Source organism: Myodes glareolus, chromosome 3 (genome assembly GCF_982192425.1).
Source record: "Myodes glareolus chromosome 3, mMyoGla1.1, whole genome shotgun sequence".
Lineage (NCBI taxonomy): Eukaryota > Metazoa > Chordata > Mammalia > Rodentia > Cricetidae > Myodes > Myodes glareolus.
Window position 1 is genome coordinate 67,634,075 of NC_142028.1, and position 27,799 is coordinate 67,661,873.

At 37.9% G+C, this 27,799-nt stretch overlaps 1 protein-coding gene across 5 annotated transcripts in view; it reads left to right on the forward strand.

Annotated features, from left to right (window-relative positions):
* Zmym4 (zinc finger MYM-type containing 4) overlaps positions 1–27,799 on the forward strand; it is a 119,025-nt gene that overhangs the window by 5,726 nt on the left and 85,500 nt on the right. For 3 of the 5 annotated variants that reach the window (XM_085686598.2, XM_085686597.2, XM_085686599.2), the window contains exon 2: positions 26,633–26,678. In XM_085686598.2, the coding sequence (XP_085542724.1) occupies positions 26,633–26,678 (46 nt within the window). Of the gene's footprint in view, positions 1–26,632; positions 26,679–27,799 lie in introns of those variants that run through there. The other 2 variants (XM_048434387.3, XM_085686600.2) reach the window with 2 other exon arrangements.

The following is a 27,799-nucleotide window of genomic DNA, read 5'->3' on the forward strand; positions in this document are numbered from 1 at the left end:
TTTTTGTAGTTGTATTCATTTTCATGCCCAAATTCCATGTAGTAAGTTTGAGATACTCTCAGTATGCATAAACACTATGTTTATGTGTTTGTAAAAATACACTTACTTTCCATGACAGTGTCTATGCTTGCATATATATGAACTTAGAGCTGTGGCTGACACTTCAGGCTGTTATTTTTAGGGGATAAAGGTAGAAAGACATGTAGTAATAACTTTGTGAAAAGAAAAGAAATGTTAAATTACGTTAGGAGCTGGAGAGATGGCTCAGAGGTTAAGAGCACTCAAGAGGTCCTGAGTTCAATTCCCAGGAACTACAAGCTGGCTCTCACAACCTTCCGTAATGTAGGCAGACATGCAGGCAGAACACTGTATACATAATAAGTAAATCTTAAAAAAAAGTATATTAGGGTAATAAAGTATACAGACTAGAATGACCCAGCAGTTAAGAGCATTGACTGCTTCTCTAAAGGACATGAGTTTGGTTCCCAGCATCCACATGGTCTTATAACCATCTATAGCTCCAGTTTCAGAAGATCCAGTGCTGACTTATACTTTGCAGGTGCCAGGCACACAAGGTTCATAGACAATACGTGCAAAACACCCATCTATATAAAATAAAAATAGGTGATGGTGGTGCATGCCTTTAATCCCAGCACTCTGGAGGTAGAGGCAGTCAGATCTCTGAGTTAAGTCCAGCCTGGTCTACAGAGCAAGTTCCAGGATAGTTAGAGCCATATAGAGAAACCCTGTCTTGGAAAATAAAAACAAAACACAGAAAAAAAAATCTTTTTGGAGTAGAAAGATGGCTCAGTTGTTAAAGGAGTGTTACTGTTCTTCCAGAGGACTTGAATTTTTAGTATCTGCATCAGGTGGTTGACAACCAGTCATAACTCCAGGTCCAGAGTATCCAATACCCTGTTTCCTCTTTGGGCATGTGGTATACTCTTTGGGGGTTGCCACCCAGCTCCCAAATAAATACTCAAGAGGCTTAGTCTTCCTTCCTTCTCCTTTTTTGCTTTTTCAAAATAGAGTTTTTTTGTGTAACAGTCCTGGCTGTCTGGCTGCCCTGGAACTCACTCTGAAGACAAAGCTGGCCTCCAACTCATAGAGATCCACCTGCCTCTGCCTTTGGAGGTTAAAGGTGTGTGCCACCACCGTCAGGTGGCTTATTCTTTCTTATGAATGAGGGGCTTTAGTTTGGCTTATTTTAGCTAGCTTTTCTTAAATTATCCCATCTGTGGTCTACAGAGCGAGTTCCAGGACAGCCAGAGCTACACAGAGACTATCTCATGTACCTTTTGTCTCTAGGCTTTAATCGTTCTGTATTCTATACTCCTCCCTCCCTCCTTCCTTCCCTCGTTCTTTCCCTCCCCTCTCCCTCCCTCTGTTGCTGGTTGTATAGCTCGGTTCCTGACCCCTGATGTTCTCCTCTCCCCCTTTTCTTGCTCCTCAATTCTCTCTTCCCAGATTTCTCTTCCTTTTTGTTCTCTCTGCCTGCCAGTTCCACCTGTCATTTCTCCTGCCTAGCTATTGGCCATTTAGCTCTTTATTAGTTCAATCAGGTGTTTTAGACAGGCAAAGTAACACAGCTTTACAGAGTTACACAAATACAGCATAAAAGAATGCAACACATCTTTGCATCATTAAATGTTCCAGGCTTAAAAAAATGTAACAATCTTTAATATTCTACAACATAAGCTTACATAAGTGTACATACACATTAATAATGAAAATGAAACTTAAAAATGTGTATTACATAGTATGCTCTGTAATATAATGCATGAAAATTTAATATATAAAAATTGGATTGCATGTAGACAAGAATAGGAAATAAAGGAATAGATCATGAGTTTTGATTGTATTACAAATTTCTGTTTTATATTTGTTTTTAATATTTTATGATTAAAATAACTAAAAAATTAATTTTTCTTAATATTTTATTTCCATTTATTTTTGTTTTAGATAGGGCTTTTCTTTTTCCTTTCCTTCTGTTCCCTTTCTCTTCCTTCCTTCCTTCCTTCCTTCCTTCCTCCCTCCCTCCCTCCCTCCTTCCCTCCTTCCCTCCCTCCCCTCCCCTCCCCTCCCCTCCCCTCTGCTTCTTTCCCTTTCCTTTTTTCTTTTTCTTTCTTCTTTGTACCCTGGCTGTCTTGGAACTCACCATGTAGATCAGTCTGGCCTGGAATGCACAGATTTATCTGCTTCTACATCCTGAATACTGGGATTAAAGACTACCATGCCCAGCCTCATTTTAATGATTTAAAGTGTTAATTCATGGGGCTGGAGAGATGACTCAGAGCTTAAGAACACTGGCTGCTCTTCCATAGGTTCTGAGTTCAATTCCTAGCAACCACGTGGTGGCTCACAGTCATCCGTAGTGGATGTGATGCCCTCTTCTGGCATAAAGTCATACAGGCAGATAGAGCACTCATATACATTAAATCTTTAAAAAATGTACAATTCAATGGTTTTATAAGTACATTTATGGTGTAATTAAACAGTCACCACTTATTTTAACCCAAATAGAAAACTTACACACTAAGCAGTCATTCCACATAGATCTCTTCCCATCTCTGACAAACTCTTATTTTCTGTCTCTGGTGGATATTTCATGTAAGTGGAATCATGCATTTGTCCTGTCAGGTCTGATTGATTCACTCAGGATAACATTTTCAAGGTTATACCAGTTGTCACATGTGTCATAATTTCCCATTCCCTCTTACACCTGAAAAAAGTCCCATTGTATATATCAGATTTTTTTTTTCATTCATCAGTTGGTCTTGTAGGTTTGTCTGTTGTAATGCTTCTGTAAACATTGTTGTGAAGTATCTGAGTCCCTGCCTTTCATTTTTTTATAACACATACTTGGCATTTGCTAGGTTATATAGAGATTCTGTGTTTGTTATTTTGAGGCACCACAGGATTATTGTACCTACTTGCTGTACTGTTTTTCACCCATAAGGAGTGTATGGAGACTACAGCTTTTCCGTGTCTGCATAAGCACCTCTTATTTTCTTTTTCCTGTTCGGCAGTGACCACACTAATGAATATGAGATAGCATCTTATTATGACTTGGATTTGCTTGCTTCCTTGTTTCTTTTGATTTTTGTAAATGCATCTTTTTTAAATTTATTTTTTTTTAAGATTTATTTTTATTATAGGTATGTATATTGGCTAGTTTTATGTCAACTTGACACAAGCTAAGGGTCATAGAGGAGGGAGCCTCAGTTGAGAAAATGCCTTTTTAAGATCTGGTTGTAGGCAAGCTTGGAGGGCATTTTCTTTTCTTTTTTTTTTCTTTTTTGATTTTTTTATGACAGAGTTTCTCTGTATAACAGTCTTAACTGTCCTGGAACTCACTTTGTAGACCAGGCTGGCATCCAACTCATAGAGCTCTTCTGGATTTAAAGGCGTGTGCCACCACTGCCCAGCTTTTTTTTTTTTTAAAATGAAAAATTTATTTATGTATATGACTATGTTTTCATCTGCATACTAGAAGAGGGAGGCATTGGCTCCCATTATAGAAGGTTGTTAGTTGCCATGTGAGTGTTGGTACTCAGGACTTCTGGAGGAACAGCCAGTGCTCTTAACCACTGAGTCATCTCTCTAACCCCTGAGCATTTTCTTAATTAGTGATTGATGGGGGTCACGTCTACCCCATTGTGAATGGTGCCATTTCTAGGCTGGTGGTCCTGGGTTCTGAGAAGGTTAAACAAGCCATGGAGAGCAAGCTAGTAAAGCAGTCATCTGTGGCCTCCTTATCAGCTCCTGTCTCGAGATTCCTGCTCTGTTTGAGTTCTTGTCCTGACTTATGATGAACAGTGTCTATGAAGTGTCAGCCAAATAAACCCTTTCCTCCCCAAGTTGCTTTTATCATGGTTTCATCATAGCAATAGAAACCCTAATGCCACATGTGTGTAGTTATGTGTGTGTGAATGCAGGTGTATCCTCTAGGAGTGGATGGTTGTGAGCTGCCTCATTGTAGGTGCTGGGAATTGAACCCTGCTTCCCTTCATTTTTCTATAATTTTTTTTAATTTTATGTATATTGGTGTTTTACCTGCATTTATGTCTGTGTGAGGGTGTCAGATCTTGGAGTTACAGACAGTTGTTAGCTGCCATGTGGGTGCTGGGAATTAAACTCAGGTCCTGTGGAAGAACAGGCAGTGCTCTTAACCACTGAGCCATCTCTCCAGCCCACCCCCTAATTTTTATTTTTTTATTTTTTGTTATTACATTTAGTGTATTTGTGCTCAGACATGCCATGTTGCACATGTGAAAGTCAGGGGACAACGTCTTAGGAATTGGTTCTCTATTTCCACTTTTTGGGTCCTAGGGACTGAACTCAGGTTGCCCATTTTAGTGGCAAGTGCCTTTACTCACTGAGCCTCTCTCTCCAACCCCACCTCTGTTCATTTCTTTTTTTTTCCCTTCTCTCCTCTACTCTCCTCTCCTCCTCTCCTCCTTCTCCTCCTCTCCTCCCCTCTTCTCTCTCTCTTCCCTTATTTCTTTTTCTCCCCCCCCCCCCATTTTTGAGCTAGGGTTTCTTTGTGTAGCCATGGCTGTTCTGGTACTTCTATGTAGACCAGGCTGGCCTGGAACAAGAGATCCGTTTGCCTGTCTCCGCGAGCTGGTATTAAAGGTTTACACCACCACTGCCTGGCATGTTTTTCTAATAATAATGTTGAGTATCTTTGCAGCTGCGTATAGGCCATTGGTGTAACCTCTTTGGTAAAATGTCTATTTAAATCTTTGTTTGTCTGGTTCTTCACTGAGTTTGTCTTTCATTGGTCAATTGTGGAAATTTTTATACATGTATTCTTCGTACTAAACTCTTCATTGAGATAGGGTCGTGCTGTTTAGCTGGGGCTGGCTTGGAACTTGTGTTGCTTGAGTTACCCTAGAATTTGTCAGCTCCATTTCTCAGTCTCCCAGGTGCTAGGATTACAGGCATGTGCTCCTGTCACCTAGTTTCTGGCTGTTGAACTCTTAGTAGGTGATTTGCAAATATTTTCTCCCATCCCTGGACTGTATTTTCATTGATGTGAACATATCTTTTGATGCATAGAAGTTTGGAAATTTTTTACTTTTTGTGAAATTTTTATTTTTTTTCAAGACAGGATTTCGCTGTGTGACAGTTCTAGCTGTCCCGGAACTTGCTCTGTAGACTGGACTGGCCTTGAATTTTTAGACATCCACCTGCTTCTGCCTTCCAAGTGCTGGAATTAAAGGTGTGCACCACCACTGCCCAGCTTGTTTTACTTTGTACCATGTATTTTTGATGTCATATTTATGAAATTATCACCAAGTTCAAGTTTACTTAGATTTTTCAGAAGACTTTAACTCCTTCCTAAGTCTTTTTAACCTCTTTCCCCCCACCTCCCTTTCTCCCTCCCTCCCAAGGTGGTCTCGAACTCATAGCGATTCTCCTTCCTCTTCTTTCTGAGTGCAGAGATTAAAGTCATGTGCTACCACAACAGGCTTCATCTTCTCTTTTTCATTCTCTCTCTCTCTCTCTCTCTCTCTCTCTCTCTCTTTTATTTTTTATTTTGAGACAGGGTTTCTCTGTGTAACCTCAAACTGGCTCTGTAGACCAGGCTGGCCTCAAACTCAAAGATTTGCCTGCTTCTGCCTCCTGAGTGCTGGGATTAAAGGTATGTGCCACTGCTGCCTGGCTCTTTTCTTATATAATTTATTTTAGATTTTTTTTCTTGTTTTTTCTTAACAGGGTTTCTCTGTAGCTTTGTAGCCTGTCCTGGAACTCACTCTGTAGACTATGCTGACCTCAAACTCACAGACATCTGCCTGTCTCTGTTGGGATTAAAGATGTGTACACCACTCCCTGGCTAGATTTTAATTTTTTTAAAAAATATTTATTTATTTGTATACAATTTTCTGTCTACATGTATACCTGTAGGCCAGAAGAGGGCACCAGACCTCATTACAGATGGTTGTGAGCCACCATGTGGTTGCTGGGAATTGAACTCAGGACCTTTGGAAGAGCAGGCAATGCTCTTAACCACTGAGCCATCTCTCCAGCCCCTAGATTTTAATTTTTATTTGATACATACGAATGTTTGCTTGAGTGTGTGTCTGTGCACCACATGCATGAAGTGCCTGCCCATGGAGGTCATAAGAGGGTACTGGATGCCCTGGGACTGGAGTTACAGATGTTTGTGAACTGTTCTGTGTTTGTTGGGAATTGAACCGAATGAGTCGTCTGGGGAAGAGCAGCCAGTGTACTTAACCACTGAGGCATTTCTCCAGCCTCTAAAAAATTTGTTTTTAAGTTGAATTTATTGGGACTCAGTGGTTAGAAATACTTGTTTTTCTTGAAGAGAAGCAGAATTTGATTTTCAGCATGCCTATGGTGTCTTAAAACCATTTATAACTGCAGTTCCAGGGAATTTGACACCTTCTTCTTATCTCTGTGTGCACATACATGTATACATGGAGGCAAAACTTGCACACACATGACAAGAAAATAAACCATTTAATTTTTAAAGAAAGTGTGTGTCTGTGTCCATCTGTCCATTCGTCTGTGTGTCCAGAGGACTCTTTACCTTGAGAAATACTAGAAAGTTTGTTTTCTTTCTGTCCTTGAAAGATTTATCTGGGCTCCTAATCACCATGTTACTATGGTAGCCTTAAAGCTAACCAGTTTTTGAAGAATTCCTTGTACTTTTTATTGTCAAATGGCATTTATTGACCAAAGTCTGAACTCAAGAGAAACATTTCCCCCCCCCCTTTTTTTTTTAAAGTTATCATTGTGTATGTGTGGTATGTGTTTTGAGTGTGGGCATGTGTGTATAGAGTACATGTGAAGGTCAAAGGATAGCTTTCAGAGGTTGATTCTTTGCTGTGGTGTGATTTGGGTACTGAGCTCAGGCCATCAAGTGTTTTTATTCACTTATTGGCTCTCAGAGAAGCCTTGTAAAATTACGGGCTGAGATTATACCAGTTCCTGATTTCTTTTCACTTTTGTTTCTGTATTTTGATTATTTTTCCCTTCCTTACTTTAAGGTAGTAGGCTTTTTTTTTTTTTTTTTGTGCCAATATGCCTGGCTGAAAATTTCTTCTTTAAGATCACTTAAGAGGGGAATGGAGAGATGGCTCAGCGTCTAAGAACACTGGTTGTTCTTTAGGAGGACCCAGATTCAGTTCTTAGAACTTCTAGCCTCTGAGTGCACCTGGCACACATGTGATGCTTATATCCATGACGGCAGAATGCATACATTAGTATGTGTATATATGTAATATATAATAAAAATTGTAAAATACCACCGAAGTAATCTAATAATCACCAAATCTATGCCCGACTTTCAGAGAGTTATGTCAGTATTTTATGCTTTTACTCTTTTGGCCCACCTCCCAGCTCCTAAATAACTCACTTGTGCAGGCTTATTCTTACTTATAAATGCCTGGTCTTAGTTTGACTTGCTTCTTGCCAGGTTTTCTTCACTTAAATTATTCCAACTGACTTTTGAATCTGGGTTTTTTTTTCTTTCCTTCATTCTGTATATCTTACGTCCACTCTTATTCCATGGCTGGCTGGGTGACTGGCCACCACTTCATAGAGTTAAACAAATGCAACATAAACAAAAGCAAAACATCTTAAAATAATACTCTGCAACACAGAGACATTCTTATTTGACCTGTCTTAGACATCTGATCTTATTGCTTCTCCCTCCATGAAAATTCTGTTATTTTATATGTCAGCATACTCATGACTTAGCTGAGAGCAGTTGCTACTCTATAGTTGTCCTTGTCTTCTGGTAAAGATTCTTTCTTTAGTCTGGTGATTGCTTGCATGGTTTCTTCTACAGTGGAACTGTGTGTGTATGTTGTGTCCAGGTGCTCATGTATGTATATATGTGTGTGGAGACCTGAGGTGATAACTGAGTGCTGCTCCTGGGGAGCTGTTTTTCACCTTGGTTTTTGAGACAAGGGTCTTTTCATTGGTCTAGAACTTGCTGATTAGTATGTGTCTATCTGGGCAGCCACATGGCCAGTGAGCCCTTAGGGATCCACCTGCTTTGCCTGCCTATCACTGGATTATAGGTATATGCCACCAAACCTGGCTGTTGTTTTGTTTGTAGGTCCTAGGTGTTAGGATTCAGGTCTTACTTGCAAAGCAAGCACTTTACTGACTGAGCCATCTTCCCTGTGGTAATATTTAAAAAGATATTATGTGATTTCCTTCCCTTTGCTTTTGTTTTGTTTCTGTAACAGGAGAAGCAGGCTGCCTGCTGTCCTGGCTAGCTTACACCTGAAATATACTTGAAATAATCACACAGAAATTGTATTAATTAAATCACTGCCTAGCCCATTATCTCTAACCTCTTATTGGCTAACTCTCACATCTTGATTTAACCCGTTTTTGTTAATCTGTATATTACCACTTGGTAGTGGCCTACCAGGAAAGATTTGGCATGTCTGTCTCTGGCAGCTCCATGGAGGCTTTCTGTCTTCCCTTCTTCCCAGCATTTAATTCTGTCTACTCCACCTACCTAAGTGCTGCCCTATCAAAAGGCCAAGGCAGTTTTTTTATTTAACCAAATGAAAGCAACACATAGACAGAAGAACCTCCTACACTATGTCTCTAAATCTCAAAAGTACAATTCCATTAAAGTTTACCCTGGGGGAGCCAGTGAGTATTAGGGTTACTTAAAGAAGTTTCTTCCTGGAGCATGAACCCCAAAGTAGCCATGCTGAAAAGTCTTCACCCAGTGTAGGGTGATGGGTTTCTTTATGACTGCATAGATGGAACCCTTTCAGTTAACCCTAACCCATACACTTTAGCACCTCTGGAGACCCTGAGGTTGTTTTGCAGTTGGGACTATATGCAAATGGCTGGGGGGAGTGTCTGAAATCAGAGGTGAAAATTCAGTGACTCTCCCTACCCTGTCCTTTTATGAAGGAATGTTAGCTGTTGGTTTAAGCTTGATTGTGGTGGTCTCTTCTAACTTCTAAGTAGGCACAGCGGCCGATGAAAATGGTTCTTTTGCGCAGAGGTTCATTATCTACAACAGTGGCCCATTTAGGCATTTGCAGGAAATATATTAATTGTTGGGTAGTAGGTATGCAGATTGTAGAGGTTAAGTTCACTCTTTTTTTTTTCTAAAGCCCCTGGTTTCCTTCTTCCATATAAAACCAGTGAAACTCTTGTAATTCAACTTTTCTAAATATGACTGTAATTGTCTTTTAAGTTGTTTTGTTTTGTTTTGTTTTGTTTTGTTTTTTTCCGAGACAGGGTTTCTCTGTAGCTTTGGAGCCTGTCCTCTTACTAGCTCTTGTAGACCAGGCTGGCCTTGAACTCACAAAGATCCACCTGCCTCTGCCTCCCAAGTGCTGGGATTAAAGGCACATGCCAGCACTGCCTGGCTTTGTCTTAAGTTTTTACCAGTGTCCAAGTAACCTGTTAGAAAACCTATGTTAAATTACAACACCCTATGTTAACAGCACTCTGTGATTGAATATTTTTACATGTAGCTCCCAGGTTTCTATCCCTTCCCCTATTTTTCCAGACAGGGTTGGAACTCACTTTGTAAACCAAGCTGGCCTTGAACTCACAAAGATCCACCTGCCTCTGCCTCCCAAGTGCTGGAATGAAGGCTGGTTTCACCAACACCCAGCTCCTCCTCTCTTTAAAGATATCACGTCCCTGCTTACTCCAGGCTGGCCTTGAATTCACCATTTAGCCAAGGCTGGTCTTGGTTGTAGATCTAATGCAGTGGTTCTCAGCCTGTGAATCATTGCTCCTCTTGGGGTTGAATAACCCTTTCACAGGGGTTGAATATCAAATGTCTTGCATGTCAGAAATTTATATTACAATTTATAACAACAAAGTACTGTTAGGAAGTAGCAATGAAAATAATTTTATGTTTGGGGGTCCTCACAGCATGAGGAACTGTATTAAAGGGTTGACAGCATCAAGATGGTTGAGAACCATTGATCTAGTGGCAGTAGAATTGTTAACCAGTTTTTAGGTGAATGAAAATCTTTCTGCAAGGCATTTATGTCACAGAAAGATTAAAAACCCAGGACTTTAAAGAAAAGGATGGCAGTTCTTATGTTCAGAAGGATAAGTTGTTTACACTGAAGGTTTGAAATTGTTAGTTTCATTCTGGTACAATCACTTGTCTTTATTGTGTTTCAGAGTCACATTTTTTTTTTCCCTCAGTAATTGCTGTTACTCAGGTAAGGAAAAAAAAAACAGTGAGACTGAATTATCTTGATTTATAATTCAGCAGTTCCTGTAATGAGCAGTGGGTGTTCAGGAACTGACTAGTAGATCAGACTGGCTTCAAACTTACAGAGATCTGCTTGTGTTTGCTTCCTGAGTGCTGGAATTAAAGGTCTGTTTGTAAGTTTGTTTGCTTTTTGGTTTTTTGAGACAAGGTTTCTCTGTGTAGAGTTTGTTTGTAAGTTTATGGCAAATAGTCCTCTGTTCTTGAATGTTATTTGAGTTGGGCTAATGTATCTAAATTTATTTTCTTCTACAACTGCTCAAGAATATATAGAGAATCCTTTTCAAGTAATAGACTTTGTAGGCACTACTACTGCTTTACCAATGAAGTGTATTCTGCGTGTTTGCTTCGCTTGCCATGTAACCATACCCAATTACAGGTGATAGTGAGGTCACCTTCAATACCTCTGCATGCCAGGCCTTATTACCACTCTGGTTGCTGTTTGGGTCCTGTACTTATAGCCCAGTGATACAACCCAACCAGGTTACAGTTCCATTGTGTCTGTCTCTTGTGATGACAGTAGGGGACAAAAAACATATAGTATTTGAATATGGAAAGTTTGATATCAAGAGTTAGAAAAGCCAGGCAAGGTGATGCACACCTGTAGTCCCATGACGTGGGAGGTGGAGGCAGGTCTGAGCTACTTGAGTTCAGTCAGCCTGGACTGCATAAGACTGTCTCAATCCTCCAACCCCAACAAAATATAATTAGGAAACAACAATGGAAAAGTAACTTTAAGATATAAATAGAATTCTAAGGCATATAGAATGGTAGTTTTATATAATAACTGGTAGCTACTGCTTTAACTAGGGTTGAGATAGAGTAGCAAAGCTGAAGTGCATTTGGACAGTTCTTGACTTCCTAGCCTTGGGTCTTGAGATTCAGGTCTTGTTGGAGAGTGTGAAGTCCACTGGATGCTGGAGAGGTTTGAGATTCTGCAGACTTTTATTGGCAAGCATGAAACCTCCCACCAGGGTACTGCAAGAGTTACTAAAAGGCTACGAACTAAATTGGGCTAAGTCATCAATTGGGACTTTGGCAGAATTTCTGGGCAGCTCCCCCATATCAGCGACTGCTGAAATTGGTGAATAGTTGCTCTCTGGAGGGTCTAACAGTTTTCGAAACTACTTGAATGCATGTGTGTGTATCTTGACAGAGAGAGAAATACTGACTTGCTGGGGAGTTGGTGTCTGGGAAAGCCATTATTGGAATAAGCAGGTAAACACAGTATAATGGAAAGAGAGGACCGTTTATAAGCAAATACTATTTACTTATAAAGTTTAACACTTTGCCAGCTGGCAAAAGGGGAAGGTATAGAAGGGCTAATTTTGTTACATAAAATAAGGCAGAAAAGAATAGCTTTCAAGTTGAGAGAAAAATCCATGTATCTGATCCATCATGCATTTACATTATATTTTTAAGGTTGATCCTAAGTTCCATATAGTATAATTTTTCTTGCTCACAAACAATTTTCCTTTAATACACAAGTAATACAAAAGATGACAAAATCAGGTAAAAAAAGGAAAAATGTCATTTTTTTTATACAGACCTGCTAGTATTTAATTCTTTTAGCTTTTTAAAATTTTTATTTTATATGCATTGGTGTTTTGCCTGCATGAATGTCTGTGTGAGGGTGTCAGATCCTGTGGAACTGGAACTACAAGTAGTTGTAAGCTGCCATGTGGGTGCTGGGAATTGAACGCGGGTCTTCTGGAAGAACAGCCACTGAGCCATCTCTGCAGTCGCTCGTTAGTTTTTATATGTCTGAAAAACTGTCATTTTGCTTTGAATTTTAAAGATTTTTTTTTCCTGCATTAAGTATTTACCCTTCTGTCTTTTTTAATTTATTCATTTACTATTTGATTCCTTCATTTATTTATTTTGAGACAGGTTTTCTCTGTGCAGTAATTCTCGCTGTCCTGGAACTTGCTCTGTAGTCCAGGCTGTCTTGGAAGTCACAGAGATCCTTTTGCCTCTGCCTCCCAAGTGCTGGGATTAAATGCTTGTGCCACCACTGCCCAACCCCTTCTGCTATTTTTTTTTGGGGGGGGATGGTTTCTCTGTGTAACAGCCCTAACTGTGCTGGAATTAGCTCTTGTAGACCAGGCTGGCCTCGAACTCACAGAGATCTGCCTACTTCTGTCTACTGAGTGTTGGAATTAAAGGCGTGTGCCCCACTGCCTGGCTCTCATCTGACTTTTTTAAAGAAATGTTTTATCTATTTGCATGTGTGCATGTCCTTGTGTGTGCACCATGACATTCATGTAGTTGGAAGTTCTTTCTCTGTGTGTTTTGGGAATTGAACTCAGGTCATCAGACTTTGCAGCAAACCCTTTTACCTACTGAGTACATTGTTGGTCCCTTTATTTTTAAGATTGTATTTATTATTTATTTTTACTTCTTATGTGCTTCAGTGTTTTTCCCTGCATGTATGTAATGTATGTATGTATGTATGTATACAGTCTGTTTGCCACCGGCAGAGACTAGTAAAGGGCATGGGGGCCAATAGAGGTAATGAAATTTTCTGAACTGGAATTACAGACAGTTGTTAGCTGCCATGTGGGTGCTGGGAACCAAACCCAGGTCTTATGCAATAGCAGTAAGTACTTTTAACAACTAATTCAACTTTCAGCCCTATTTATTTTGTCTGTCTGTGGATGTACATGTGCATGCGTGTAGTGGATATCTTTTTCTATTTTGCTTTGTAAATGGAAGTTTCTTTCCCACCTGGTCCCGCAGCCATTCAGTCTCAAATATAGAGTCTTATATTAATTATAAACTGTTTGACCTATTAACTCAGGCTTATTATTGCTCTTACAACTTAAATTAACCCATAATTCTTGTCTATGTTTAGCTACCTGGCTTGGTATCTTTTCTCAGTAAGGCACCTTGTTTCCTCTGTACCTGGCTAGTGACTGCATCCTTCTGCCTTTCTTCTTCCCAGAATTCTCCTAGTCTGATCACCCTGCCTATATTCCTATACTTCCTGCCTGGCTACTGCCAATCAGCGTTTTATTAAACCAATACAAGTGACAAATCTTTTTTTAAAAAAATATTTATTTATTTATTATGTATACAATATTCTGTCTGTGTGTATGTCTGCAGGCCAGAAGAGGGCACCAGACGTCATTACAGATGGTTGTGAGCCACCATGTGGTTGCCGGGAATTGAACTCAGTATCCTTGGATGAGCAGGCAATGCTCTTAACCTCTGAGCCATCTCTCCAGCCCCAACAAATCTTTACAGTGTACAAGAGCATCATCTCACAGCATTGCTTGCCACCTTTTTTTGATTTTGTTTTTTGAGAGTCTCTTACTAAACCTGGAAGTCCTCAGTGATTCTGAAGCTAGCCATTTCAGTTAGATCTGCTGGCCAGTGAGTTCCTGGGATTTGCTTGTATCTGTGCTCTCAGTGCCCAGGTTACAACTTCTTTCCATGATGGCTTTTATATAGGTGCTAGGATTCAAATTGGATTCCCTTGCGTGCATAGCAGCAGTGCCTCATTGCTGTCTATTTTTAAAATTTTTATTTTAGATCTGTTTATTTTTATTGATTGTTTTGTCTCTGTATATGTATGCACCATGTTATGTCTGGTGCCTGTGGAGGACATCGGATCCCTGGCCACTCTGAGCATTAGGAGTCTAGTCCTCTGCAACAGCAATAAGTGCCCAAACCATTGTGCTATCTTTCATCACTCCCTTCTCCTCTGGGAATTTCTAGTCTAGTCTGGGAATTTGGTCTAGTCTGGCCTTGACTTTCTATGTAGCTGACACTGTCATTGATCCTCATCTTTCTGCCTCCTCCCCAAGTGCTGTGATTACAGACATATACTATTACTTTGCTTAATCTGTTAATTTGATAATCAATCCTTCTGTAACTGTTGGAAGGCGTAATATTCTCTGTGGTCTGCTTTAATTGCAACACAAAACTTGTGGAAAGTTTTGTTTATTTCCTGAGCATCTTTCCATCCTAGCTGTCCTGGAACTCGCTCTGTAGACCAGGCTGACCTCAAACTCACAGAGATTCACCTGCCTCTGCCTTTGGAATGCTGGAATCAAAGGCATGTGCTACCTGCGCCTGGCAGTAGTAGTATTTTTAACTAACAAATTTTGAAATTATTGTTAGTGTTTCTCAAACTTCTGAGGTGAGATAATACATTTCTTTTTTCCCAAGACAGGATTTCTCTGTAGCTTTGGAGCCTGTCCTGGAATTTGCTCTGTAGACCAGGCTGACCTCTAACTCACAGAGATCTGCCTGCCCCTGCCTCCCAAGTGCTGGGAATAAAGGCGTGTGCCGCCACCACCACTCTGTTTACATTTCTTTTAATCAATTATTCGATGTTTTTCTGGTCCAGCATGTGGTACATTATAGTGCTCTTTCTACATAGACTTAAAATGTATGCTATAGCTGTCTGAAATGATGTTTCTACAAATACCAATTAGTGCAAGTTGATTGATAGAAAGTGTCTTTGCTTTTTTTTATCATTCACTAACAGCTGGCAAGTATTATTTATTATTTATGTCTAGTAAACATAGTTGGAGGTTTTGCCTGTTTTTATTTTAATGTTTTCGATTATTTTAAAATTGTGTTAAACCTTCATGTTATAGAATTATGTCTTATTGATTATTATACTAAATAATTTTATACCTGTAAAGCTTCTTTAAGTCTACTTTATCTGACATTAATAATACAGACGTATCATGGAGATGTTGTGGATTTGGTGTCATAGTGGGTTCTAGATTTGACTGGGTTTCATGAGACCCTGTCTCAATAAAAAAGTAAGAAAAAAAACTAGGCAAATAAAGCATAGTAGTAAATGAAAAGAAGTGAAGGAAATAATAAAGCTACAAGACAGTCATGTGGTAGCTCTCACCTCTAATTCCAGCACTCAGAAGGCCAAGACAGCAGCACTACATGAGCTCAGGCTACTCTGGCTGCAGATTGAAACTGTCTCAAACAGCAGCATAGAGCAAACAGCTGGATGGCTCATTGGGTAAGAGAGTTTGTGTGAAAGCCTGGTGACCTGAGTTTAATCCCATGGTGAAGGGAGAGAACTGGATCCTGAAAGGTGTCCTCTGACTTGTATGGATGCTTGACTTCTCTGTGTCTAAACACATACATACATATACTCACATACACACACACACACACACACACACACACACACACACTTAAATTAACACACATACGCCTTTAATCCCAGCACTTCAGAGAGGCAGAGGCAGGCGGATCTCTGTGAGTTCGAAGCCAGCCTGATCTACAAAGTGATTTCCAGGACAGCCAGAGATACACAGAGAAGAGAAACCTTGTCTCGAAAAACAAACAACAAAGCAAAACCACACATACACAGATTTTTTTAAAAAGCAATAAGAAACAAAAATCAATTAAAAATTAATGATTCCAGAAGTTAGTTTTATCAAGATCAACATAAAAAATAATCTAGCTAGACTGATTAAAGAAAAAGAAAATAAAAGCACAAGAACTTTATTAGAACTGAAGAGGGATAACTCGTACAGATAATTGTTATTAGTAACAGTGTAGTTAATTCACCTACTTTAAATAGACAAATGCTTCAGTAGACTCAACTCACTAAAAATAGGACAAGAAATTAAAAGGTTTATATCTATTGCTGTTTTACAGTGCATTGATTTAAACCTAAGACCTCACATATCCTAAACAAGTTATGTTGCCCCATACCAGAAATCTCATGTTTTAATTTTTTTTTTTTTGAGACAAGGTCTTTCTTTTTTTTTCTTTTTTTTTTTTAAAGATTTATTTATTTATTATGTATACAGTATTCTTAGTATTCTGCATGTATCCCTGCAGGCCAGAAGAGGGCACCAGATCTCATTACAGATGGTTGTGAGCCACCATGTAGCTGCTGGGAATTGAACTCAGGACCTTTGGAAGAGCAAGCAGTGCTCTTAACAACTGAGCCATCTCTCCAGCCCCGAGACAAGGTCTTTGTATGTAGCCTTGGCTGGCCTGCAACCAGGCTGACCTCCAGTTCATAGAAATTTGCCTGTCTCTGCCTGTTGAGTGCAGGGATTATTTTTTTTAAAGACTTATTTATTTATTATGTATACAGTGTTCTGTCTGCATGTGTGCCTACAGACCAGAAGAGGGCATCAGATCTTATTATAGATGGTTGTGATCCACCATGTGGTTGCTGGGAATTGAACTCAGGACCTCTGGAAGAGTAGTCAGTGCTCTTAACCTCTGAGCCATCTCTCCAGCCCATACCTTTAATTTTTAAAAATTATATTTACTTTTTTTTTTTTATTGAGACAGAGTTTCTTTGTGTAGCCCCTCTCTGTAGACCAGGCTGTCCTCTATCTCTCAGAGATTCATCTGCCTCTACCTTCGAGTGCTGGCATTAAAGTTTGTACTACTACCGCCTAGCACATTTGCATATTTTAGTGAGTGTGCATACATACATACATACATGAATGTGCATTGATGTATGTAGATGTTAGAGGACAACTTTTGGGTTTCAGTTCTTTTTTTTGATCACCATTTGGGACCTGGCAATTGAACTTAGGTGGTCAGGTTTGTCAGCAAGTGCCTTTACCTGCTGAACTGTCCTGTAAGTCTCAAGTTGCTTTCTTTTGTTCAGGGAAGGAATGTGCCAGGATTGAGACAGCCATACAGAGAAAGTTTTAAGGAGTCAGGCTCAGATTCCATTCTTAACCTGGCTCTCATTTCCCTGCTTGAGTCAGGTCTGCAGCTACTTTCTCCAGCACTGTAAGCACAGGTTGAGAGAGAAACAGCCTTTTAGATGCCATGTCCTAGCAGTGAGAGGGCATTAGAGATGATCTGGACTGTTTTTGAAGGTGCCAGACCTGTGTTATACTTAGTGTGTGCCAGGGGTTTGTATCTGTGTTTGACCATTAAAGTAATAGTTCATCTGGGTCTGGGCCTGGACTTCAGATGCGGTTAAAGAGCCCAAAATACTTGTTTATAAAGATCTAATAGGAAAGTCAGTGTTGGGTGGAAAGACATCTGGACTCTGATACATGATATAGCACTCAGTACCTATGTGGCATAACTAGTACTATTAACCAAGACAAGTGCTTAGGCTTCATGGCTCTCAGCTGTTCTTTAAAATGCCATTCTCTTAAGCTTTACATTACAGTTACACTGTCCATTGAAGCCCACAGGTACTATAACCCTTGGTTAAAAAAAAAAAAAGGAGTACTTTTACCCGAAATTAGAAATAAGGCAAGGATGCCCAATTTTATTACTTGTGCTAATATAGTACAGGGGATAGCTAATTCAATACAGAATAAAGTCATAGTAATCAGAAAGAAGTAAAGGGTTTCACAGTTTCTCTGTGTAATAGCTCTGGATGGCTTAGAACTTGCTCTGTAGACCATACTGTCCCCGAGCTCACAGAGATCCACCACCTGTCTCTGCCTCCCAACTGCTGGGATTAAAGGTGTGCACCACCACTGGCCAGCAAGCTGTTTTTATTTACAAGCAAAATAGTTAAATATATAGATAACCCTGTAAAATCTCCAAAATACTTTTAAAATTAATGAATTTCACAAGATTACAAGTGAAAACATCAAAGTAAAAAATTTATTCTTTTTGTATACCAGTAGCAAGCAATTGAAATGAAATACTTTTTTTCAGTTATATAGATTATAATAGGATTGAATGATTACAAAAGCATGAATGTTTTACAAAATAATAGTGAGCTCTGGACACTAAAAAACTGTAGTAGAGGAAAAAAGACCAAAGTAAATGGATAAGACTCTCATGCTCATTTATTTTATAGTATTCTTTCTGTTTGAATTGATTTATGAATGAAATATTAAATTATAAGATAAATTTAGGTTTTATCTCTGTCATGTAGAGAACCTGGAAGTAGTCCTTCTTATTACAGTATTCAAAATGTATAAATCATACTGAAAAATTTAAGAACATTTTTATCTGTCTTTAAATATTTTATAGCGCACTAATTGAAAATCTCTGAGCTGTAGAAAGTTTATCTTTTGAAGATTTATTTCAGAATAATTTATATTATTATGGCGGTTGTGAATTAGAGGATTGGAGAGTAGAAATGACCATAAAAACAGAAGCCAAAGAGTGTCAAACTTTCTGTAAATTTCAGATGATTGTAGGTGACAAATACAGATAATGTCAGCAATAGTAAGAGTGCAAGAGAAGGAGCACTCAGATGGAAGATGGAGTTAGGATAGATATTTTGGGGAACAATTTTGCAAATATCCACAAATATTATAACTATCAGTGACTTTTGATACAATTATTGCACTTCTACAAATTTATCTCACAACTTCCTTTAAAGAGATACATACAACAATATGTACCCATAACAATAATGTGGAGGAAATGCTGTTTGAATTAAGTAAAAAACTATCCAGACAATGGAGGCACATGGAAATACCACATACACACACACACACCATAATAATTCTTATAAAAATGTTTACTATTGTGCTCTCTATTAATTTTACAACAGCAAACATAAAATTGTCCTATTTTATGAACTAAAACCAAGTTAGTACATACTATACATATTAAATGAAGAGTTTAAAGCATATATTCCAAATTATTAATAATTCTGGAGTTATATGGTCAACATTCAGATAACATTAAAGTTTTAGAAATATAATATTCTTTATTTTTTGATAACTTCATACATAGTAATCAGTGTATATTTTTAAAAGATTTTTATTATTTTGAGAGATAGTGTATTACCTTGACTATCTTGAAACACACTATGTAGACTAGGCTGGCTTCAAATTCAAAGATACCTCCTGTCTCTTCTTCTGGAGTATTGAGATTAAAGGTATGTGCCATTATGTTTGGCTATACACGTACATACAGTCTCTCTGTCTCTCGGTCTCTCTATCTCTCTCTCTCTTTCACACACACAAACACACATATTTAAATTTATTCATTTTATTTTTATGTATCTAGCGTATGAGTGTTTTGCTTGCGTACGTGTTTGTTCACCTAGTGCCTGTAGAAGCTAGAAGAGGGCATTGGATACTCTGGGATTGGAGTTACAGGTGGTTGTGAGCAGCCTTGTGGGTACTGGGAATCAAAACCTTGTCCTTTGGAAGTGTTCTTAACAACTGAGCCAGCTCTTCAGCCCCAAAACAGTGTACTGTGATCACATCCACTTCTAGCATCCCATGCCCTCTTCACTACCACTCATTCCTTACTTTCCGGAACTCACTGAGTCTAATCAGTAATGTCTGTTGGCATGATTTTCACTACTGTTCTTGAGCAGTTAGCTGTAGTTGTCGTGAGTTCATGAGTGCAATTCCTATGCCAGATGATGTTGACTATTTTAGCATTGGACTGGTTAGCTAGTTTAGTGTGTCAGATGCCATAACCTAAGCTCAATCCCTAGAACTCACACGGTGAAAAGAGGGAGCCAGCTCTTGAAAATGGTCCTCTGATTCCCTTTCCCTTTACATAAGCAAAAACAAGTTGTGTTGTTTTTTTTTTTTTTTTTTGGTTGATTTTGCTTTTAGACAAAATTCGGTAGAAGAAGCTCATGAGATTTCTCAGTGTATAAAAACAGTCTCCATATGAAAAGCCAGATATAACTGGGTGGTGGTGGTGTATGCCTTTAATCCCAGCACTTTGGACATAGAGGCAGGCAGATCTCTGAGTTCAAGACCAGCCTGGTCTATAGAGTGAGTTTCAGAAAAGCCAGAGATGTGAAACAGAGAAAAAACAAACAAACAAAAAAATGAAGCAAACAAAACCCCATAAGGCCAGGCCAGATGTGGTTGTATCTATCTGTAATCCCAGCACTTAGTGGTAAGATGAGAGGTGGTTGGTTATAAGAGAATTGTTGGGAAGTTCAGTAGCCAGTTAGCCTGGAATACACAGAGCAGCAGTAAACAAGGTAGAAAGGGAATTTCCAACTCCTCAAAGTTGTCCTCTGACTGCCAAGCACAGTGGCACACGTGTCCTTGTACACTAATAATAAAAAATGGAAAGAAATTCTCGACACGAAAGAACAGAGTGTAGCGCAACTTCTTGATAGGCACCCCACCCCCAGGCTCTGTTTGCTGGCTCCTTTAAGAGAGGTCTTCTTGACTCAGCATTGACAGTGAGGACTGTCAATGTCTTTAGGGGAGGGCTTTCTGGTTCATGCTAGTTGCATGATCAGCTCTGGCTCTTTCAGGAGGCCGGATACTTAAATGGAGTCTGTGAGCAGTGTGTTAGAAATTGCTTAATAGTAACAGACCTGCTCTAATCCTGGAGCCGTGGCAGTGAACATGCCTCTGCCATGTAGGACTGGGTGGAAAGCAGGGCCACAGAGTAGGTCCTAGCCTTGCTCGCTTAGCATTAAAAAAAATGCTCCTGATCAAAAAATAATTATAAATATGCATGCAATAAAGACAAATTCAGATTAAAAAAGACCGCTAAATGAGTCTCAGAGCTGGATAAATGTTAGTAGGCTTGAGAGAGAGAGAGAGAGAGAGAGAGAGAGGAAAAGAGTATGTATAGATAGTTATAAGAGTACAGTCATAGATGAAAGGAGTAAAGATAATAAAATAAATACTAAACTTATAAAAAAAGTAATAGAGTAAAAAGATAAGCCACATAAAGAAATATAACAGAAAGTCTAGATTATGTATATTACTGTGTTTTCTTTAAACTTTTTGGCTGTAAATGAGCTAAGTACAGAGACATTTCATTGTATGGGCTGCTAAGCTAAACCAATATATATATATGTTTTAAAGGTATCTTGACTTAAAAATTTGAGTCTAAGGGTATGTTACTGTTAGAAAAGAGGTTCTGCTTTTGTTTCCACAGAGGACAAAAGCTATAGATTCCTTCCCAACTAATATGATTTGATCAGACAAGACCCACTAAAGCAATGGACAACATCCATGACAGCTTCAAGACTGTTGCTGTCTAAAATGGACCTACCACACAGGATGCCTCATAAAAGACCTGATTAACAGCACCCCTAATCAATAATAAGTAGTCTAAAAATCAATGCCCCAATTGCCTAAATAATTGTTTATAAATATTTGTTATAACAGTTATAAGGGGGATATGATATAGAGATGAATACTTTGTGTTGGTATGAATCTTGGTTTATTAATACAAATTTAAGGTCAATTTTATTATGTATATTTCTGCTCTTGATTAAGGTATTGTGTTTGTGCAGCTCATCTAAAAATGTAATGTATAGTTAAAAATACAGATGAATAGTCATGAATGGTCATGTATTGTAGTCATGCTTGTTAGGTTATCTAGATATACAGAGATATATTTCAGATGAATAGATATTCTCTAAACCTTTCAAAGACTAACAGAATATGGTATTTAAAATGTTTTAAAAACTTAGGACTTTTCATGACAAGTGAGACTAATCTCCTGGCAGCAGCATCTACTTCAAGAGGATGATGGGCATCTAAGAGGCTCCTTTTGGAGTTTTTCAGCCATTTGGGCAAGAAACTGCTCTTGCCAGGACTGCTTGATCGTACACTGTATAAACTGGACATGCAGGACCCACACACACACAAAAAATGACTGCTAAAGTTGCCTGAAGAAGGTGAGACAGTCCTTCAGCGTTCCTGCTTCATAATATCTGCCAGACATTCTGGAAGACACAGAAAAAAGTGACTGACAAACTACCAGTATCGACAAAACTGTCTTTAAAATTTTCTGCTTCATAAAAAAGTCTACTAGATGCTATGGGCCTGTACGCTAAAGATAGATGCCCCAATGTTACAAAAAAACCTCGGGGGCTGGAGAAATGGCTCAGTGGTTAAGAGCATTGCCTGCTCTTCCAAAGGACCCGAGTTTGATTCCCAGCAACCACATGGTGGCTCACAACCATCTGTGATGAGGTCTGGTGTCCTCTTCTAGCCTTCAGGCATACATACACACAGAATAGTATATCCATAATAAATAAATAAATATTAAAAAAAAAACTTGGAGTGACTGTCCAGGCAGTGAGATGTCTCTGTCAATTCTAGAGATTTTAAAGTTGCTTACATTGTACTTCCTGCTTACGTAGGTAGTATTATATCCTTCTAAAACCTTTAATGGAGCTAAAAAAAAGATAGTTATAATTATAAAAAAGTAAATATAAAACTTTAGACTCACAAAGATAAGATAAATATTTTCCTTAATTTGCCAAATGTAAATGGATTAAATATTTTAACTATAATTCTTGCTTGCTTTATAACTGTTTCATTATATGTAATTTTAGTATGTTAAAGTTAAAACTTTCCATTTTGTTTAGACAGAAAAGGGGAGGTAATGTGGGATTCCTCTCTGTATGCTGTGAATATGTTTTATTACCATTGGTTAATAAAGAAGCTGCTTTGGGCCTATGGCAGCACAGAATAGAGCAAGGGGGAAATTCCAAGCAGAGATAGAACAGAAAAGAAGAGGAGTCAGGGAGATGCCATGTAGCCGCTGCAGAAGACAGACGCTGGATGGAACCTTCCTGTAGGCCACAGCCTGCTACCACATCTGACTTTTTTTTTAAAGATTTATTTATGTATGTATTTTATTTATATGAATGCTCTATTTACATGTATACATATGTGACCAAAAAGGGCACCAGATAGAAGTCAACAGATCCCTTTATAGATAGGTTTGAGCCACTTGTCCTTGCTGAGAACTTGGAGTCTCTGAGTAGCAGCCACTGCTCTTAACTAATGAGCCATTTCTCCAGCTCCAACTTTTGTTTTTATTGTTTTATTTTTTTTAAGTAAATTTATTGTTTATTATCAGCAAATATTTGATTTGTATACTTCCTTATATACCTATGTACTTAGGGTCATATTAAAAGTTCTTAGACAAAGTGGTTCACAAAGTAGCTTCTTTTTTTATTTATTTGTGAGAATATATACAGTGTTCTGCCTGCATGTGTCCTTGTATGCCAGAAGAGGCACCAGATCTCATTATAGGTGCGTGTGAGCCACCATGTGGTTGCTGGGATTTGAATTCATAACCTCTAGAAGAAACAGTCAGTATTCTTAACAGTCAGTATTCTTAACCTCTGAGCCACCCCTCCAGCCCCAATTTTTTGTTTTTAATTGATAATTTTTTTCATACAATATATTCTGATTGTGGTTTCACCTCCCTCATTTCCTCTCAGATGTTTCAGACTTACCCATCTGTCTCCTCGTCGCCTTTCTCTCTTTATTTAGGGAAAAAAAACCTGGCATATAAAATAAACCAGAATTATATTTAAAAAACAAAAAGCACGAGAAATATATATACACAGAGATACACCCATACACAACAAAACTCATAAAAACACAGAATTGGAAATCATAACATACAAGCAAAAGACCAGTAAGGCCAAAAAATAAAAATTAAAAAAAATGCCTGAACAAAGCAATGTGAGACAGAAAATTTCTAAGAATACCATTGAGTTGTGTTTTGTATTGGCCATCAACTGCTAGGCTTAAGTGTGTTATGTATATCTAGTGAAACGCAGTTGGAAAAGACTAAATTTTCCTTTGCTTGATCGTCAGTTGGAGATAGCTCATGTCCACTTCCTCTCTCCGTACTGGAATTCCATCTGACTTGGCTGTGTGCAGGCCCTATGCATGCAGCAAAACCTGTGAATTCATGTGCATTAGTCCTGTTGTGTTTACACGATCCTGTGTTCTTGGTGGTCTCCTTTTCCTCTGACTGCTTGAATCTTTCTGCTTCCTCTTGCATAGTTCCTGGGCCCTTAGGAGAAGGCTTTGGCATACCATTTAGGACTCAGTATTCTAAAGTCTTTCACTCCGCACATTGTCTAGTTGAGGTTGTCTGCTTAGTTCCTATCTACTGATAATGACTGAGACATTGATGGGTTTGTGGAATGTTTCTGCATATTATATGGTACTAATACACATTTATTTATAGATTTGCCTATGTTACTGGCTGTATTTTTATGTGAGGGAGAATGTGATTATTTTTCTTTTTGAGATTGTGAAGCCTTGCATTATACATGGTTTAAGTCTTTCCATTTTCTTGGAAATTTTAAAATTTCTTCAGAGCTGAATAGTGTTCTATTTTATATAATACAGCAAATTTTCATTATCCATTTATCTGTTGATGGACAAATGAATTAAGTCTAATTCCTCGCTACAGTGAATAAAGTAGTAATATCTGGACTTACAAACATGGGCTTGCAAATATTATTATGGTAGGGCATGGAGTTTTTTGGGTGTATGTTTGAGAGTGAGATAGGTAGGTCATATTGTAGATTTTTTTGAGAAATTTCCAAACTCCTTTCTACAGTTGCTTTATTAATTTGTAACTCCATTAACAGTGAATAAGGGTTCCTTCTCTCCATAGCCTTTCCAACATTTGTTGTCAGGTTTGTTGATGGTGGACAACCATTCTAACTGGGGCTATCTCAGAGTAGTAGGTTTTCTTTTTGTTCTGTTGTCGTTTTTTGAGGTAGTGTTTCCTTTGTGTAGCCATGACTGTTTTAGAACTAGCTCTGTAGACCAGGCTTCCTCGAACTCAGAGTTCAGCCTGCCACTACCTCCCAAGTGTTGGGAGTAAAGGCATGTGCCACCACTGCTTGGCTTTTCCCTTTTTTTTGTTTAAGTTTTTAAAAATATTTATTTATTTTTATTATTTTTAAAATTATTCTCTCATACTACATTCCAATGAAAGTTTACCCTCCTTTATGTCCTCCCAGTCCCTGTCGTAGGTATTTCCCCCCACTCCAAAGTAGTTTTAAATTTCCATTTCATTGATGACTAGGGATTTTAAAAAATGGTTATTGACCATTTGTACGTGTGTCTGTGTGTGTACTTGTGTGTGTTTTATTTTTTTTTAATTTATTTTGAGTTTTTTTTTTTTGGTTTGGTTTTTTAAGATATGGTTTCTCTGTATAGCCCTAGCAGTCCTGGAAATCGCTTTGTAGACCATGCTGGTCTCAAACTCAGAGATCTACCTACTTCTGCCTCCTAAAAGCTGGGAATAAAAGTGTGAGCCACCATGCCTGACAGCCTTGTTTTACATATGGGTCCTTTATTATATTCCATTGGTCTACCCCATGCCAGTATCAGACTGTTTATCACTTTAGCTCTATAGTGTAATTTGAGATCAGGTATTATAAAACTGCCAGTAGTATTTTTACTCCTTAAGAATGCTTTGGCTATTTGTGATATTTTGTGGATCCATATGAATCTTTGTATTTTTTTCTATGCCTGTGAGATATGACATTGGGATTTGACTAGGTATTGCATTAAATTTCTAAATTAATTTTGGTAGTATAGCCATTTCATAATATTAATTGTACTAATTTAGTAGCATGGAATATCTCTGTTCTAGTATCTTCCATGTTTTCCTTTTTTAGTATCTTGAAATTTTTGTTTTTAATAGTCTTTTATTTCTTTGGTTAGATGTATTCCTAAATACTTCTGTGGAGGGAGTTATTTTGAATGGAATATTTTCCTATTTTCTTTTCTTTTTTTAAGAATATTTATTTTATGTGTATGAATGCTTTGTTTGCATATATGTATGCACACTTAGTATCCAAGGAAGGCAGAAGAAGGTATTGGGTCCTCTGGAAGTGCAACTAGAGGTCTGAACCATTGAGCCATCTCTCTAGCCCAATAGTTTGTTTTCTTGAGAATAGACTGTTGGTATAAATGAAGGCTACTGTTTTTTATTTGTTTTTTAATGTTGATTTTGTATAATTGGTATTGCTTGCCAGTTTCAGTTAATTATTAATGGATGTTGGGAGTTTTGATAACATCTATATTTTGTAGGTGAGATTGCTATGTGGTTGATTAATGATGGAAGGAAAAGTTGGGTAATAAGGGACAGTTAGGAGCCAGGTTTTCCTGTTTTTAATATTTTCTTATTAAATTTGAAGATTCTAGTGCTCAATGTACTTTGTTAAATTCCCAGAAAATACTTCTGAAAATCAGAAATTGTCAAATAGCATAATTATGTAGAATTAATTTGGAGTATGTTACTAAACATCAAAAGTGGCTCTATTTTGAAATTCACAAAGGTGACCTTCTGATATCAGTTTGTATCGCTTATCAGTGTGATTCTGGCTGTGTTAGTGTTCTCTTCCAAAAATATTCTGTCATTGAGTCTCTGAGAAATGCTTGCCAGCTGCTTGAAATCCCAGCACTTGGAAGGCTAAAGCAAAGCAGAGTACCATGAATTCCAGGAGTAGAGGCTTCTGCTTCATTCTAGCTCCTTGTCTGTTTTAAAGACCTAGAATTACTCCATACTTGACTCTACTTCTCTCCTAGGTCCTACACACTCAGCAGTAGCCACCACTGTAACATGGGTGACTTTGATTTTAAGAACACCAAATTTCTCCTGGGGAGTTTAAAGGGATCTCAAAAAGTAAGATTGAAATATTTGAGAATAATGATATTTCTCTCTCTCTTTTTTCAGTTTGAACAGAAAAGTGATGCAGTTTTTGATGAAATTGTAGAGAACTGTAAGTACTATTTGAGAAAAAAAATGGTTATAGTTAGGCTATTTCTGGATTCAGCATTTAACCATTAGGGTGTTTAGTTAGTGTTGAGTTGTGGGATGGTCCAGTTCGATTTAGCCTCAATGTCATTAAGTTGAGGTGTTTAGATTCTTTTTTATTTTTTGCAAATATTCTTTCAGTTTTTATTGGGTTAAAACATGGCAAAACTTTGTGCTGATATGGATTGTATAGCTTGCACTTGTTTTTTTTCTCTTTAAAGCTTTTGCTTAGTTTGCAGTCTATTTAGATGTTGTGTGATAGATTATAAAAGTAATACATTCAATTACAGTACGGAATGAATAAAGTAAAAAGTAAACATTACTATTTTCAAAAGATTTAACTAGCTTTAAGAGTTTATTATATATCTTTCCAGACTTTTTCTATTAATGTATACATTTGTATGCTATATGAGGTTTTATGTTCAGGAATCAACTGTCCTGTGTTAGAGTCCTGTGTCCATGGCTATAGACCTATTGTATGTATCCTTTTAATTGCTACTGAGTATTTTATTACAGGGCTGCAATGTAACCAGCTTCCCTTCAGTAAACATATAAACAGTTTTAAATTTTTGCTATAAACAATACTGAATATGTTTTGCTATCTACACTGTTTATTTGTTCAAATATTTTTGTAGGATAAATACAAAGAATGGAATTGAGTTTTACAGGATGTTCATACTTGTTTATGTATGGCAAATTTTGTCATCTAGAATTCTTTAGGGGAGTGTGTTTTTTTTTTTTTCTTTACATTTACCTGCTCTTCTATATTTCTGAGTACCTTCCTTCTCCTTACAGTTAGTTTGCTAACAGTTTTTTTTAGTGATAACTAATAATTACTAATTCTCTTAGTCTACAATGGGTTTAGCTATTGAATGTCCTTGTTGCAAGTAGTAGAATCTAGCTAGAAGAAACTTCATGTCTGTCTGTCTGTCTATGTCTGTCTGTCTGTCTGTCTATTGTCTTGAAGATTAAGTCTAGGGCTTCTCATAAACAAGTGCTCTACCACTGAATGATATTACTTCAGCCTCAGAAGAGAAATTTTAGATGTATAATGAAATATTTCACAGTATTTAATGAGGAATTAAA